Below are 18,571 nucleotides of genomic sequence, written 5' to 3' on the forward strand. Positions count from 1 at the left end.
TCTCAATGATAAAGTGACTCTAGAATTAGAATATCTCATAATAACTCATTTGTTTTATTCCATATTACATGTATAGTAGTCTCAGAACAAAAATACTGATACATCTAACAATATGGATACTGAAAACAAATTATTTGCACATGCTTTCACCATTCTCTTGCAATTTGTAAGAGTTGTATGAAATCCACAATGTCATAGGATATAGCCTCTGCATACTACATTCTCTTCAGCTGTCATGTGGTCTTTGTGCAGGCAACTGCATGTTAATACCACCAGTTCCCATACCTGGGCATTTTGGCTTTCTAGAGGTTTCTCTACTAGATCACTAGGTTCACACTTTTTTTTTTTAGTATCTTAAGTATATTACTTCATTCTTCTTCTAGCATAAAGCACTGCTATAAAAGTCTGATGGTAATATAAATATTTCCTCTTTAAAAATCATGTGGTCTTTTTTGTCTAGATCCTTAAAAGATATTTTTCTTATTTAAAAAATATAATCAATTTGCTAGAATATATCATGTGGTAGTCATTTTGATTCATTATTGTCAGGCATGCAGTGCAATATGTAATTTCTTTTTTTTAATTTCAGGAAAGTTTTCTTGAATTAGAACTTTTTGCATAATTCTTTTCCCTTGCTTTTTATTTTCTTCCTTAAGATCTGCTATTATCCTTATATTTGATCTCCTCTGCCTATCTTCAATGTTTGTCACTTTCCTTAAGATTTTTTCTAAGGAAAAATCTCTTAATTTTTTTTTATTTTTAAACTTTCCCTCTTTTTCACTTTCTAGTTATTTTAAGGCATTATTTTGGTTTGTTTCTCCTTATGGTTTTTGCTTTTAGTCTATATTTTATTATTTTTTTAAAAGGCCATTTTGAATCTTTCAAAGGTAACACTCATTCATAGCACTAAATTTCCAAAAAATAATAAAAATACACTTATTCATATATATTTTTCTCAGCTCAAGGTGAAAGTTATAATCAATAATTATTTACAAACTTGAAGTAATCAGCAGTTTCTTCAGTGAGTTTATTGCACATTCAGCAACAATATCTATTCACCAATTTTAAAAGTGACTTAGTTCTTTTTTCCTACTGTTTACAAACTTTATGATTTGTATAGATTCTGTGTACATCCAGAGTCAGCTAAGATCTAGAATTTGTTTTCCTTCATTTATTTATTTTTCAGACGTTTATTTTTATCTATATTGCCAGACCCTGTTCCAGGATTTGGAAAACAAATATTAATTAAAAACAATTTTTGCCCTCCAACAACTCACAGTTAAGTAGAAAAGATGTAGAAAGTAACCAATGAACGCGATACGTGCTTTGGTAAGGATAGGCGTAGTCTCAAGGAAGCACATGAAGATTTGAGTGAGGGGAGCTGGGGATGGCTTTCTGACTTGAAAGACAAGGTAGAAGTACAAGGAAGAAGTTCACAAGTAGATGGGGGACAAGAGAGAAATCTGGCAAGTTTGCAGAGCTGTACATAGTTTGCCAAGGCAGGAGACAGAAAAACCAGTGATGAGTAGGTCAATAGAGATACACATATTTACCAAATAATAATATCATACTTTCCAGTTGCCAAAATCTTTCAAGTTTTTAATACTCTTTTTAATTCATTATCTCATATAAAATACAACCCTCTGGTTCTATTGTCAATACCTCATAGCTAAAGAAACTCAGCTTCAGAAGAAAAGTTGTAACTCTCTAAGACATCATGGCTAATAATTTGCTGTGTTGACACATTAAAGTGTTTTAGAAAGAATGAATGAATACTATTTTTTGTACAAAATAGTGAAATAATATTATTTATTGACATAATCAACAAATATTAGGGAACATACATGTTGGCACAATGACTAGTTCAATGGTAAATGGATCTTTCTAAAGTCAATTGACCAATAATACACGCTTTAGTCTATTTCTAAGTCCATGCAATTACAAGTAATCAATACTAGCCATTCATTCTTACAGTTATGTTCTCTCCTTCTGTCCCTTTTCTTGTCCAACATCCACAGATAAAAGTCACCACTCTTCCAAATATGGAGCCCCTTTTTCCTGGCTTTGCCCTCTCACTTTTTCACATAGGAGTGAAGGAAAGAGAAAAATAAAAATGGCTTTTTTTTTTTTTCAGCTAATAGTCAGTTTTCAGAAAATAGGAAAGAACACTAAAATGTCTTAAGTCATTTAAAATTTAACATTCTTAGTGTTAAATTTTAGTCATTAGTCACATAATTGCTCCTTCTCATTTTCATCCTTTTAAGCCAAAGGCATTAACCTCTAAAGGAACTATTTATCTTAACATAAAAATCTTGGAAAATTTGATACTGCAGAGTGAATCATAACATTTTATCTTAAAATGCCACTGTGTTTTTGTCCTTAGCAATGCTAAATTTATCAAGTATTTTCTCTACCAGTAAAAGGGGTCATTTCCAGAGAAATGTGGTCTGCATTGATGCTATATTTATTTGGAAGATTGTGGGCAAATTTTCAAAAATATTATAAACAATATGAAAAAACATTGGAGGTAACTAAACAGAAATAGCATCTGGCATATAGGTAGGTCTGAAAACAAACAAAACAATTTATTGGATACATCAATAATTTCAAAGACTTGAGCTTTCTAAAAATTTTTGAGTTTCTAAACCACTGTACTTAGTTTTTCATTAATTGGAAATAAATCACTGCCTGTTCTTTTGGACATGAATAGTAGTTGCTGCCTATAGAGGTTGTCGAGTTCAGAAAGCTGAATTTCGATCTCTTCATCATCTATCATAAATGTGGTAACTCTGTGTAATAATGCAGTGAGAAAACACAACATGTAACCATCATATTAGCAGCTGCATTACAGGAAATTATAGTATGAAATTAGGAAGTGATGTATGATGTTGGTATCTCTGTATCTGAAGATACGGCACCCATTTCAGTGCGTGGTATAATTGGTGCTCTTCATTGCAATGCTTGTGGTTTCACATATTTCCTCTGTTGTGTCTGGGCCCTTATCCCAAATTTTCCTTCTTCCTAATATGAGTCTTCCTCCTTAAGCAGCTCCTTTATCTGGACCAATGACTAAGACTTCAGGACTAAACAAATTTTTTTTTTTTTTTTTTTTTTTTTTTTTTTTTTGCTCAAGCACTATTCTCTCCACTTTGTCTCCTTCATCACAGGTATGCAGAGGCTACAACAGTTCCCAGGACATGGGTGCTCAATACATGTTTGTTTAAAAAAAAATGAAAGACTAGATGCCTTTCCTCTGACTTTTTCCCATAGCATCTTGATCTTACGTGTGGCAAATAACTTTTGCTTTGTATTCTAATCACTTGTATATGTTTCTTCAAGGTAAACTTTTTTATAGTAGTAATTAACTCTTGTTTAGCTCTTTGTCCCAACACCTAACACAGTATATGGCACATGACAAGTGCTTAATAAATACCTGTGGAAAAAATGATGGGTGAAGTTTTATGGGCCCCTTGGGTTAGAAATGCCCCAGCCATTCATACTGAGCTCCCATTCTTCCATGGGTTCCAAATACCTCAGGTAGTTCTTAAGAGAGTGCTCTGTAGGTTAGAATTATTGTTTAGCTTCCTTTGAAAAAGATGAGAAGAAAAATTATTCTGGTAGAAGTAGGTTTCTCATGGAATTTTTTTAAAGAAAATTAACATCAGAGGTCTTAGACACATAACGTTTGTGAATAAATGTACCCTACACGCAAGTGCCAGTCTTTTTGCATTGTGTCTAAGGATTAGTGAAAGATGAATATAAAATACTTAATTGAAACAAGAGAAGCATGGTATAATAAAAATGGCAATGGATTGAGGACAGTGTGGTTCTAGTCCTGCCTCACTCTCTATGATTTTCCATCTCACTGAGAATGTTTCCTTAACTATAAAATAACCAGGGGAATGACAAAAGCCTTCATCTCTGACAGCCATAGTCCCATGCCATACGTTAAGCAGTAATCACATCAGCCTCTTTGTGCCCCTTTCCCTGAGTTTATAATATATTAAATTTTCTAATTTACATTTAAACACTTATCTCAACTGTGGTTATATTAAAAACTCACAATAAGTGAAACCACATTTCAGAAAGACCTTTTCTTTCTTTCTTCCTTCTTTCTTTCTTTCCCTCCCTCCCTCCTTTCTTTCCTTCTTCCTTCCTTCCTTCCTTCCTTTCTTTCATTCTTTCGTTCTTCCTTTCTTTTTCTTTCTCTCCTTCCTTCCTTTCTTCCTTCTTTCCTTCCTTCCTTTCTTCCTTCCTTCTTTCTTTCTTCTTTTTTTTCTAAGACACAATTTCCATGTTTTCTTTCCTTTTCCTCCTTCACATGCCCCTGTCTGCCTCTCCTTGTATCCTCTCCCCCTCTTTGTTTTTCAAGGGAAATTACATTATGGCATTTTTTATTCATTCCCAGGTAATTACCAAAATATTATGTTGCTAGAATGACTTGATATTTAAAATGCCAATTCTTTAAAATTAAGAAAAGGACATCTGAAACTGATAGCTTTGTGCTTTGAAGGAGATTTTATTTCATTAGCGATCCCAGTGAGAGGGAGGAGGGAATGCTGGCATTTCACTGGTCTGGTGTTGGAAATGGGGAACCTGAGATAGATGTATTGGATCAAGCCTCTTGACTGGGGCCATCTCTTCTGACCCATCAGAATCAGAGATCCTGATACTTTATTCTTCGTTGTGTCCACTTGGCCTTGTACCACACTTGCATTCTTCAAAATGTTAGTTTCCTTTGTATTTTCCTCAAAGAATCTTTTTATTTTTATTTTACTTTTTCTTCTGGGACGGAGTCTTGCTCTGTTGCCCAGGTTGCAGTGCAGTGGCATGATCGCAGCTCACTGCAACCTCCACCTCCCAGGTTCAAGTGATTCTCCTGCCTCAGCCTCCCGAGTAGCTAGGATTACAGGTACACCACCAAGCCTGGCTAATTGTTGGATTTCTTGGTAAAGACGGGGTTTCACCATGTTGGCCAGGCTGACCTCAAGTAATCTACCTGCCTCAGCATCCCAAAGTGCTGGGATTACAGGTGTGAGCCACCACACCAGACCCTCCGAGAGTCTTTTGCTTTATGCTCTTCATTCACTGGTGTCACCCATTTCAGTGACTTACGAATGGCAGTTACAACAAAACTCCGGTTGTATGGGCCTTGAAACAAATGGTGTTGTGTAGGTTTCTCCTTTCCTGTGGTGTAGATATGACACTGACACTAACGAAAGAAGCAAGGCTGTCAAGAAGCTTGTTTTATTTATATTCGATCATTAAGAAAACCCACGGTCATCACCAGGTCTTAGCAGAAGACTGCAAATGTCCAGACAAACGGGAAAAACCACACACTCCAGCTCCAAGGAAACACATCGCCCTCTTCAGTGAGCTCCTAGAAACTGCTCTCCAGCACCTCTCACTGTTAACCCTCAAATGTACAGAGGCCAACCAGGCAAGCCTCCCATGCTGGCTGCTCCAGAAAGCACATTTGTAACTCCGAGCAATTTGCCACATTGTTCTCTTACTCCTAGCCATCCAGGCAAAGGAGAAAGGATGATTAGCACATAAAGGACTGACTGGTTCTGTCATGAAAGAGCCACATTGGAACAGCCCATAGTACTCCCAGGTTAGTGTCCGAATGAGGGTAAGATAGTGTGGGAAGTTCACCTCTAAGAAACAGTTTATCTATGTGTATATATATATATATATATCTATATATAAAATAAATAAAATAAAAAAATAAACAGTTCATCTGAAATAAGTTATCGGCTTTCTCCGTGTGCTTTGAGTTAAATTCCTCACAGCTTGAGAGATTTATATGAACTTAATTTTTCCCAATAGTTTATGCTTTAAGCAAATAGAACTACCTTATCTCTTTCACTATCTTATCCATCGAAAATCCAACAAGTTTGGAAGCATTTGGAAACATTTAAACTATGGCATATTAATGTTTTGCCAGTGGAAATATGATTTAGGAAGAAATATTACCACCTTTGTGATTTAACCGGTGATTTCTAAGTTTTGGGGAATACCAGCATTTTATTTCTAGCTCAATTTTTGTTTTGACATGAGCATGCCTCCTGTTTTCCCCAAGTGCTTGCAAGAATACATCACAATTTTTTTAAAAAAAAGCTAAAACGAATTTAATTTTGTATGTTTTAAATTATTGTATCTCAGTGACAGAAGAGTGTCAGCCTGGGCCGGGAGTGGTGGCTGAAGCCTGTAATTCCGGCAGGCACTTTGGGAGGCTAAGGCAGGCAGATTACCTGAAGTCAGGAGTTCGACACCACCCTTTCCAACATGATGAAACCCTGTCTCCACTAACAAAAAAAAAAAAAAAAAAATTAGCTGGACGTGGTGGCACATGTCTGTAGTCCCAGCTACTTGGGAGGCTGAGGCAGGAGAATCACTTGAACCCGGGAGGCGGAAGTTGCAGTGAGCCCAGAAAAAAAAAAAAAGAAGAGTGTTAGGCTAGAATCCAGTCCAAGCAATGCTTCCCCTTGCTCCTTGACATAGGGCACTTCACTCTACCCCTCTTGGCTTCAGTTTCCCCAAGTATTAAATTGGCCTGAGGTTGTCTTGCCCTCAATGAGATAATATATGTGTTGGTCATTGGAAAGTTAAAAAGATTCTGTAGAAACAAATGTAAGCTTTTAGCACACTTATTTAATTATCTTTTAAACACATAGGGTGTCATAGGATTTATAATTTCGTGATATTTCAGAATTTATTTCCAAATGTCTCTTGTCATGGAATATAAAAGCATAACTTATCCAAAGCATCAAGTTGTTTGACAATTTTGACCACCAATGTTTAGATGAGTTTGGGATATATGTTTAATTTGATTTTATAAATTTCAACAATTTGAATCTGTGATTACTAGTGTTCAGTGAAGTGCTAGTAAAGACACAGATGATGGAGAATTTACTAATTACGTACTAATAGGTTAAGAATGACTTAATATAAAGTCTGGATATAAAGATTAACGGTCTGTCCTCTATCTAAAAAATATTTTAAGTCCATGTTTTAGATCGTCACACAAATTTATAGAATATAGAATTTGTGACTTCTTTCCTTAATCTAATTATGAGACTATATTTATAACATTAACAACAGAAAATGTTACACAATTTGTTTAGCATTCTGTTCCAAGATTTAGTTAGTTACTCTAGCTGCTCATTTGTTAACATGAATTAAGATCTATACGAGATCATGTCCTTTGCAGGGACATGGATGGAGCTGGAAGCCATTATCCTCAGCAAACTAACACAGGAACAGAAAACCAAACACGGCATATTCTCACTCATAAGTGGGAGCTGAACAATGAGAATACATGGACACAGGGAGGGGAATAACACACTGGGACCTGCTGTGGTGGCGGAGGGAGAGCAAGCATCAGGATAAATAGCTAATGCATGCGGGGCTTAATACCTAGGTGTTGGGTTGATAGGTGCAGCAAACCACCATGGCACATGTTTACCTATGTAACAAACCTGCACATCCTGCACATGTATTCCAGAACTTAAAATAAAATGAAATATATTTTAAAAATCCACTTGAAAGCTATATTGTTGTTTTGCAAAAATTCTTATCTTTTTCAAAGAGTAAGAAGTTGGCAAGCTAACAATCCCACAAGTATCAACTGAAAAGATGGGAGAATAGCAAATATTTTTTGTTGCTCTCAGATCTCACTCTCCACGATTCTTTCATTCTTTTTCTCTCCTTCTCCTGACCTTTTCAACCTCTCTTCCTCTTTACTTCTAGGGAGAAGCCTCCAGTGGAGTAGGACACTCACTGAAAAACTACATGGAAGAAGTGAGTTTTAAGGTTGCTTTATAATGTATTCTGAAATCAGTCTATGATACAGGATGAAGCACTCACTTGGGCTTTCTCCATCTACCTGTAGGGTTTCTAGTCTGTATGTGTTCAATGGTCATGTCCACAAAAACAAGACAATAAATAATAGGTTAGCAAAACAGTTTTTGGTCCACATTGGGAGAAAGATACTGTATATCAGTTCAGTGATCCTGAACATGAAAGTAAAACTGCATAAACCTGCTACTAATATATATTTTTATACAAAATATTTGTTGATATTCAAATAAATGAGAATAATATGGTTTACACTGGAGTGTGCACAAAAAAAGACACAACTGCTGTTCTTACTGAAAGAACAATCTATACTAGGTCTGGGTCCATTCATGGGACAAATGGTCATCAGGGATGATATTCATACATGCCATTATGCAGAGTGCTATCCCAACAATTAAATATATGGTAGATTTCACTTGGAAACTTTATAGACTTCTGGATTTATTATTTTCGGAGATATCCAAGGGTGTTCTGTGTCATGGAATTTTGGACTGATGGCAAACTATTTCAGAACTCTCAGATAAACCAGTGGGCAGAGCCCATAAAACTTGGCCTGGAGCCAGACCACCATGGCCACTAAATTAGCTGTCTAAATCCACTGCAGGTGGAGGGAACTGGGAAAAAGTTTGGTGATGTTAAGAACCACCTAAAAGGATTTTGTGGTTGCCCAAGCTCTTGGTTCAGCATTCCCCACTTAACAGTGGATCTGTGGGTGATAGGCCACCTCCACAAGAGGGATGGCTGATGCCTTTTGTAATATGTCCTGTCTAGGTCTAACCCCATGTTCCCAGCTGGAGAGCACTGAGGTGCTGGGCCAAGACATGGGCTGCCTACTGATGATAGAACTTAAGAATAAGTCTTCTAATTTTGTAGTTCTCTTCCCAGAAAAACAGGCGTATTTTCTTCATAATTACTAACGTGCAATGTAAATGTACTTGTTGTACACAAGTGTAAATGCTCAATGAGGCAAGAAGGTTGAGAATTTGTGCCTTTTCACTTAAAGTACCTAAAGGCTATTGTTCCTCACACTGTGGTCCTCTGACTACAACACTGCCATCATCAGGGGGCTTGTAAAAAATACAAAATCTTGGGGCTCAGCCCAGATCCAAATAATCAAAATCAACATCCTAACATTATCTCCATTTGATTCATATGCATCCAAAAAGTGCCAAGATGCTCTGCCATAAAGTGTCTTTTCCAACGTTCTTTCTAGGAAGTAACTGTGTGCCTCATGAAAAATCCCAATTTTGTTTAAAAATCTCCAATTTTATATAAAATAGGTAAAGAGCAAACCTTTTTTTATAAATTTATATCTTGCTTATTCGCCTACTCTCAATAATAATTTTTTGTCTGAAATAAAATATATAAAATCTCTCCAGTTTATGAGATCCATTACTGACTTTCAGTTTGAATTTTGCAAAACATGTGAACTGCCTTTCTTTAGTTTAGTATTACTCAGTATTTGCATTTATTATTGACTTATAGTGAGATTTTAGCTCTTTCTTAAGCCAACAGATGACCATTCTTTACAATAAAACTAAGATCTTAATTAGTAAACTATTAACGTACAGCTAGTTGGCTTTTCTCACAGACAATCCATTTATGTATTAGAAAAGATATATGTACTTAAACTCTTCTCCATTGAGAACATGTTTAGAATGTGAGCCATAAAATCATAGTCTTTTGTCTTTTCTCACTTAGGCTTTTATTTCACTTTTTCTTTTTTCTTCATGTTAGTAGAATCTATAAACAATAAAAAACAGTATTTATAAATGTTAGAAGCATTGAGACTAAAACTGAGCTAGCAAACATTTGCTTTTAGTTAGTACACAATAAAACTCAAACCATAGTGTTTACATTTTTAATATATTTAACATTTCTTACTAAAGTTTGAACAGCTCTTTGCAGATCAAACGCTCTTTTTTCATCTAGTTTTGTAATGAGACAGAATCATAACCACATGAAATTAGACAATTTTGTTTAGATCTGAATCAAAACTACAGAGATGATATGGTCTTCTCTAAAAGTAAAGCTAAAATGGAGATTTTATTCAACATCTTCTATTTTTTAATGTATTACTTGACTAAGATTTGTGGTTTTGACCAAATAAAAAATGAAATATTTTATAATTGCCTACATTTCTTTGTCCTCAAAATAGCTGTGATAGTTAAATTTTTAAAAATATTACGTGCTTTTTACATCTAAGACACTTGATAACTCAAGGTGGGAATAATTTTACATCACAGAAATCTTAGTTTTTGGATTATATTAACGTTCATTTAAAAAGTGTATAATTTAAAATAACATCAAATTCAATCAGTTCCAAATCTGGATTATCATAATTTTTGTAGCAAAGTTAACCCATTTAAAATATCACATTACCAAGACCAAGCTGGTGGCTCATGCCTGTAATCCTAGAACTTTAGGAGGCTGAGGCAGGAGAATTGCTAGAGGCCAGAAATTCAAAACCAGCCTGGGCAACATAGTGAGACCCTGTCTCTACAAAAAATCAAAAAATTAGCCAGGCATAGTGGTACACACCTATAGTCTCAGCTCTTCAGGAAGCTGAGGCAGGAGGATTGCTTGAGCCCAGGAGTTTGTGTCTGCATTGAGCTGTGATCTCGCCACTGCACTCCAGCCTGGGTGACAGCGTAAGATCCTGTCTCTGAAACACATACACACACACACACACATACACACACACACACACTACCCAGATGAATAACTGGGAAGCAGTGTAGTATACTGCTTAAAAATCCCGTAATCATTAGTGAAATGTAGTAATTTAAATACATGTGTATCAGGTAAGTATTGTCAATTCAAATGATTGAGAAGCCGTAAAGAACTAGACTGAAGTCAGTGATTTCATTTGAGGTTCCTCACACCCTTAGGAAGTTAGTTGGTGAGGGCCAGAGGCAACATACATGGGAATGCGAACTTACTGGCAGTGTGGCAGCTTCACAGTCTCTTAGGGTGTCAAACAGAATTAAGAGCACGAGACAGGTCTTTTCAAATCTGTTGAGGCTGGCTTTGCCAGATGTGCCATCTGAACCAGAAAGGGGATCATTTCTATGCAACAAAACATCCTGGAATCACTTTGGATGCCAGTTTTGGCCTGTTGTCTTGTTTCTCCTGTGTAGTATTCTGCTCTCTGTGGTGTAAAGAGGTTTCAATTCTACTTCTGATGGAGAGTGTATGACATTATTCCCTATAATCAATAAGAGAAAGTTTACTTTTTATCATTCACGAAGGTTTACTTTCTAAAAATTTAAATAATTATCAATTATTATCGTTTTATTTCACTTAGAAAACTAGGAAATGAAGATGTTTTTTCAAGAAAATCCTATTTTATCATTAACATTCATTAAGAACAGAGACATGCTAAATCATAATTTTTAAAAAAGTTGTAATCATGACACTCAGACAGATGTAAAATGAACACATGCGAAAGATTTATTTAACTGATAAATTAATGAGGGAACAAATAAAGCATTCCAATGATTTCAAAGAATTAAACCCTCACTTAACATAGTCATAAAGGAATGCTGAAACGACATTATAAATCGACGGAAAAATTGGCAAATTTAATCACTATCCATAGGATAGTGATTGCATTCTATTGCATTCTAATGGACACGATTTACACTTATATGGACAAGAGGCATTTGCACTGCTACCATTTTCTACAAATTCCATAGTTGTGAAATAGCTAAAGTCAATGAAGTCCCAGAGCTTCTGTAAAATCAGGCATGCTCGAAAAATGACTTGTTTTTCATAGATAAACCCAATCATCTTTTGTTTTTTTTCCTAAGTCTTTTACAAATTCATACCACAATTGCCTTGGAAATAAAAGCCACCAAGTGGAATCAGTTGGAAAAGAAGATGAAGTACAATCCCAAAGTATAGTGTAGGATGGCAAAATAGTCATGTAAATTTATTTAAGTATTTTGCATTTACTTTGTAATGTTTTTCACAACCTACTGTACTTTTCTAACTTTGTTATTGCTCTCTCTCTTTCATTTCCCCAGATTCTATTAATTTATACTAATAGCTCCTAATCTTAAGTAACTTTTACAATTCCCAAAATAAATGGGCTTCATAAGTATAATTCACTTAAAAATTGTGGATTTCGGCCCAGCTCATGCCTGTAATCCCAGCACTTTGGGAGGCGGAGGTGGGCAGATTGCAGTCCAGGAGTTAGAAAACAGACTGGGCAACATGGTGAAACCCCATCTCTCAACACACACACACACACACACACACACACACACACACACACACACACACCCCACATGGATAATATGAACCATTTCATTAACAAATGCGACAAGTTATTTACAAGCTTTACAAATTTAGCTGTGTACATTATATAAAGGGAATTTCATTTTAATGGAAGTGATTTTTAACGGAAGGATTAATTCTTTGTCAGTGGAAGCAGTCCATTACATGTATCCAGAGTGGAGTGTGACTTTGTTTGTTTTATATGTACTATGCTTCAGGGAACCTTATTTTATAGGGATTCCATGGTTGTAGAAGTAAAATTAAAGTGATTAAACCATTTTGAAAGATAGAAACTGATGCTTTGTGCGTTAGTGACATATTAATACCAAATGAAAAGAAGTACTTAGTTGATTCAGAATTAAAGCAGCCAATGGTAAGTTTGAGCAAAGAAGTAATTTTTTTTCCTGAAATACACTGAACTTTCAGAGCCACATATGATAAATCACTGATTGGTTGCATTTAAAGAATCCAAAAATAAGCTCTTCAGGTGGATCAACAATGCTGCTGAAGTTTGTAAAGCACTTATTCTGTTAGCAGATAGAATAATGTGTTGATTCAGAGCTATCAACCATTTTCCATGTGATAAATATCACTATTTCCCACCACTCCTAGTCCCTGGACATTTGCTATAATTATGGTGAAAGTGTTTTAGAAAAAGAATGAATAGGATTTCTTCTAAAAGTAACACAAAGAAGTTGCTCTTGGGAATGTGAAAAGTTTGTACTACACTCAGATACAGTTTAATATTCTTGTGGAAAATGTATATTTGAATAAGTTGGCAAAGAGGGACACGTCAGCTTTTGTATTTTAAAATGTTCAAGATTTTAGCTCTTTGACCCCATCAAAAAGAATTATATGTAGCCTTATGGGTTGAGATTTATACATACATAGCGATGCCTCTTGGCACTGATAAAGTGAACAGGTGCATTATATTACTAGCTCTATTCCAGGGAAAACCAAAGTAAAACATTTAAATTATCTATTAACAGTAATATTTGTACTATCTTTATGATTCCAATAATTCAACATTTTAAAGTTCTTCCCAAACTACATATTTTACCAAGCTAATGTTCCATTTGTACTTTAGGCAATTTGCATTAAATGGAGAATAGTTGAATGCTGCTTATCTGTTCAGGAATAAAGCCATTAAAACTGAAAAACAATCAGTAGTATTGCTTAATATGCTGAACTATTATGGGAAAATAATAACACAATTGACTTATTACTCATATCTTTTTCATGAAAACAAATTTCGGTATTTCAATCAAAAAGCTAAATAACCAAAATATTTTTAAATTAAAAACACTTTTTCATGACCACTTTAAATTTTTCTGTTTTAAAGGAATCACTTCAGCATTTCATTTTCCCTTACGTATCCAAAATGTCTGTTTTTCATATTTCTTCTTCGAACATCAGAGACTGTGTTCCATTTTTTAAAAACTGCAGCAGTGTGATTTCCCTCTCTGTTAAACAAACATTTCTGAAATTTTACTTCTGTTATCTTCTACATAGTTAATGGAATTTTAAATCTACAATTTTTTACATTTATGCTATTTTTTGGTATAGCTCAGCAAGACCAAATTTAATAATTAATAAATTTTTAAAAAATCAAGTTAAAGTCCTTACAATAAACACTGGTTTATACCTAAATGGTATATTCCAAGATTGAGTGTCCTTTTTTTTTTTTTTTGCTGACTTTCCCTGCAATAGGCCATCTAGTGCCTCTCACATTTTACTATCTAAAGGAATCTAGACCTAGATAGATACTACTTATGAAGTACAAGAGATCATCTAATCCAGTAACTATCCCATTCTATCCCAAAAGAGAATTTAGCATGCCTTGGATTCACCAGGATAAAAAGCTGTGCCTTCTGACCCCTGGGGCAATTAGTTTCCTCTGTGGAGCCCATCTCTCATATGATAGGAGTTTAACTTTTAATCCAATTAGCAGACCATTTTCAAGAGCTGCTTGTGCTAAAAATCTTGTGCTTTTATTTTTAAAATGAAAATCACTTTTGAGGCTGGGCATGGTGGCTCACGCCTGTGATCCCAGCACTTTGGGAGGCAGAGGTGGGAGGATGGCTTAAGCCCAGGAGTTGAAGACCAGTCTGGGCAACCAAGAGAGACCCTGTCTCCACAAGGAGTTAAGGAAAAAAAAAAAAGAAGTTATTGAGGCATGGTTGCACGTGCCTGTAGTTCCAGCTACTCCTGAGGCTGAGAGGAGAGAATGGCTTGAGTCCAGGAGGTCGAGGCTGCGGTGTGCCATGTTTGTGTCACTGCACTCCAGCCTGGGCAATAGAGAACATGTCTCAAAACAAAACAAAGCAAAACACAAAAGAAAAGAGAAGAAAAGAAAAAAATAAGAAAGAAAAGAAAATTATTTTGAAATTTGGTTTTGCTTTGTTTTGTAAAAGGAAAATTTGGGGTCCCCAAAATTACTAACCTAAAGGGAAAAGTCAAGCTGGGAACCGCTCAAGGCAAACCTGCCTCCTACTCTGTTCAAAGCCATACCGCTGCTCACTGAAATAGAGGCGCACGCCTGTAATCCCAGCACTTTGGGAGGCTGAGGCGGGTGGATCACAAGGTCAGGAGATCAAGACCAGCCTGGCCAACATGGTGAAACCCCGTCTCTACTAAAAGTACAATAATTATCTGAGCATGGAGGCGTGCACCTGTAATCCCAGCTACTACTTGGGTGGCTGAGGCAGGAGAATTGCTTGAACTCGGGAGGCAGAGGTTGCAGTGAGCCAAGATCATGCCATTGCACTCCAGCCTGGGCAACAGGGCTAGACTCCATCTCAAAAAAAAAAAAAAAAAAAAAAAAAAGCACCATATCTGACAGCCTCCTTTAGAAAGCCTTATCAGAAACTCAAAAGAATGTAACCTTTTGTCTCTCACCTACCTGAGACCTGGAAGCCCCTCCCTGCTTCAAGCTGGAGCTGTCCCCACTTTTCTGGACAGAACCAATGTAATTCTTACATATATTGATTGATGTCTCATGTCTCTCTGAAATGTAGAAAACCAAGCTGTGCCCCTACCACCTTGGACACATGTCATCAGGACTTCCTGAGGCTGTGTCACGGGCGTGCATCCTCAATCTTGGCAAAATAAACTTTCTAAATTAACCGAAACCATCTCAGATATTTGGGGTTCACACTTTCAATTTTAAAAACCAACTTTTTTGGAACAGTTTTTGATGTACAGAATTATTAGATAGATAATACAGAGAGTTGCTATGCCTCTTATTCAGTTTTAACTACTACTGGTACTTTATGTTAGTATGGGGTACTGGTCACAGTTAACAGGCCAGTATTGATACATTATTAGTAACCATATCTGTACTATGTGCAGCTTTCCACCGGTTTTCCCTGTCATTTTCTCTTCCATGATCGCATCCAAGATCCACATTACATTTAGTCATTGTGTCTCCTTAGGCTTTTCTTGGTTGTGACCCTTTCTCACAATTAACCTTTCCCTATGTTTAAAGACCACAATGGCTTTCAGGAGTACAGCTCAGATATCTTGCAGATTGTTCCTCCGTTGATATTTGTGTGATATTTTCATCATAATTAGATTGGGTTAATGTGTTTTTAGGAGGAAGACCACGGAGGTAAAATTTAATTTTCATCACATCCTGTCAAGGGTACATCCTATCAATATGCCGTATTGCTATTGATGTTGACCTTGGTCACCTGGCTGGAGATAGAGTTTGTCAGGTTTCTTCACTGTAAAGTTACTTTTATCCTTTCCCTATCCTTATCCCCACAAATAGTTTAGTGACTACTTGAAAGAAAGTCACTAAACACAGCCCACACTTAAAAAGTGGGAAGTTATTCTCCACATCCTTAAGGGTGGAGAATCTACATAAATTATTTGAAATGCTCCTGTATACATATTTGTCTATTCTCATCCATTCATTTATTTGAACATTTCTTTTTATCTATATGGACTTACAGATATTTATTGCATATTTTGGATAATGACCCAATACTGGCTTATTTATTTTGTTGCTCAAATTGTTCTAGCTTTGGCTACTGACAGCTTTTTCAGTTAGTCCCTTAACTTTTTGACTTACTTCCATCATTGTGTGTGTGTGTGTGTGTGTGTGTGTGTGTGTGTTTGAGTACTTTCTTGCTTTTCGGCACTACCAGATGCTCCAGCTTTTCTTGTACATTTCTTCCCTCAGTCCTAGGGAGTCCAATCATTTATCCCGAAACCCTGGTTATTTCAATGGAGAATGATTTTAGAAACCAAGATTGGGGTGGTAGATGTGTTAATTGCTACTGAGTGTCATTGCTTCTAAGTCTTCTCAGCTGCCAGAGTAGAGAAACATATGCATATATATATGAATATGGGCCAGGCATGTTTGCTCACACCTGTAATCTCAGCTACTTGGGAGGCTGAGGCAGGAGGATCTCTTGGGCCCTGGAGGTTGAGTTGAGTCATTATCTCACCAATACACTCCAGCCTGGGCAACAAAGTGAGAATCTGTCTCAGAAAAAAAAAAAAGCAAATAAATAAATAAAAAGAAATATATATCAACATTTCTGTGTGTAGCCATCTGTATATATAGTAAGTTAAACATGAGCTCATACCGACGTCTTCAACTCTAATACATTATGCATGGATCATTCTAGCCTCTTTCTCCTGCTTATCTGTAAACTGCCACACCAGCAGTGAGAAACCTGGCTCCCATCATCCATTTACTTTACTATTCATTTCCAGAGTACATATACAGTGGTTTCAGAATTGTTAACCTGTACGCCCACAGAAAGCAAGTTTATCACTAGAGTGCAGTGCACATGTATAATTCCTTTTGGCTTTGGTATTGCAAACTCCATTCATTTTCAAAGTTAGTTAGGTTAGAACCTTATTTCCTCCCCCTTCAGTGAGGTTGTTTCATACATCTGTAACACATTTATGTTCTTTCTTTTTTGGTATATTGCCTTTCATTCTGGGATTCCCCAACTTCCTAATTGATTTTTTTTCATTTGCATACATTCAAGTTTATGCTGTGGCATAAAATTCTATGGGTTTTGACAAATGCTTAATGTCTTGCATTTGCCATGATAATATCACACAGAATAGTTTTACTGCCCTAAAATATATCCTGTGCATCACACAACCAACCCACCACTCCACTTCCAAACTTCTGGAAAATTGTGCTGTTTTGAAACTCTAGACTGGGGCTGAACTTCTCCAGAATTTGACATCAAAATGAAAGCTGTGGCAGATAGAATATTTATCTCATAAAGTAAATGTTTTAAGCAAAGTGGACATTTAATGACTGGTGGTGTCATATTTCTTAAATATCAAGAGTTGTGGAACTTTATTTTTACCTTGTTAGTATTTGTCTGAATAAAAATAAAGCACAATATCTCATATTGGAGAAAAATATAATTGAAAGAGGGTAGAGATGATGAGCGAATTTGAGAAATAAAGAGTGAACTGACAGATCATATTGATTTTATGTTTTTAATTTTCCAAATATGTTTGAAAACACGTTCTTGAGTCATGGCTCAATAAATTTAAAGTCGTTATTTTGTGCTAGAGGAGAACCATCTTTCCCCTCTCCTTCTTTTTACCCTTCATCCTCTCCTTTCTTTTCTTCTTTACTTCCTCCTATATGAATATTTACCCAGTAAGTCCCTATTTTGTGCAAGGGATATAATAGATGCTAGGAATGCTTAGGTGAAAAAAGTTATTTATGACCTCAAGGACCTTTTTTATTATTTTTAAGGGCGGAAGAGATGAAAGTATAATTATTACATGGTATGATTCTACTGGTATAATAGGCACATAAAGGAATAGAGGAGTAACTCTGCCTTGCAGGATCAGGGAAGACTTCCAGTAGAAGTGACTCCCGAGCCTTGGAGGAGGAGTGTTAATGTTTAAGACAGATAAGGAAATGCAGCGTAGAGCTACCAGTTAATTATAGCTGGAGTGGTCGAGGTGGGATTGAGAGAATAGTGTGATAGAACATGTTAGACAAGTATGGATCATGCAGGGCTTTGAGTTTAAATCTTACCCAGAGAATAACGAATAGAGCCACTGAAAAATTATAAGCAAGGTAGTGATTACATCATATGGCAACTTAAAAAGCGTGCTCTGGCAGGTGACTGGTGGGAGAATTAGACGGGATATGATACATGATCCTGGAAAGCTTCCCAGATGGCTATTACTACAGTCAGGGTGGGAGATAATGAGGGTCTGCTTTAGTTCAATGACAGAAGGGAAGGAGCAGCAAGGAAGTATATGAGAAATATGTTAACAAACTTTAGAAAGTGAGAAGAGGAAGGAGGCAGTGAAGTAATACTAGGAGAGTAAAATCGAAGATGTTCTCTAAATCCCATTCATCTTCATTCTCATTAAAGGGAATTTGAAACCTTGATGGCAAAGAGGCACATTTTATGCCATTTTATATTGAATA

General features: G+C 36.1%; 1 protein-coding gene across 8 annotated transcripts in view; it reads left to right on the forward strand.

Annotated features, from left to right (window-relative positions):
- C7H8orf34 (chromosome 7 C8orf34 homolog) overlaps window positions 1-18,571 on the forward strand; it is a 542,145-nt gene that overhangs the window by 426,386 nt on the left and 97,188 nt on the right. For 6 of the 8 annotated variants that reach the window (XM_063668844.1, XM_054499543.2, XM_063668843.1 and 3 more), the window contains one exon: window positions 7,753-7,803. The exons of the other annotated variants lie outside the window; for them this stretch is intronic. In XM_063668844.1, coding sequence (XP_063524914.1) covers window positions 7,753-7,803 — 51 coding nt within the window. The remainder of the gene's footprint in view (window positions 1-7,752; window positions 7,804-18,571) is intronic. 8 annotated transcript variants of the gene reach the window in all.

The sequence above is a fragment of the Pongo pygmaeus genome, chromosome 7, assembly GCF_028885625.2.
Source record: "Pongo pygmaeus isolate AG05252 chromosome 7, NHGRI_mPonPyg2-v2.0_pri, whole genome shotgun sequence".
NCBI lineage: Eukaryota > Metazoa > Chordata > Mammalia > Primates > Hominidae > Pongo > Pongo pygmaeus.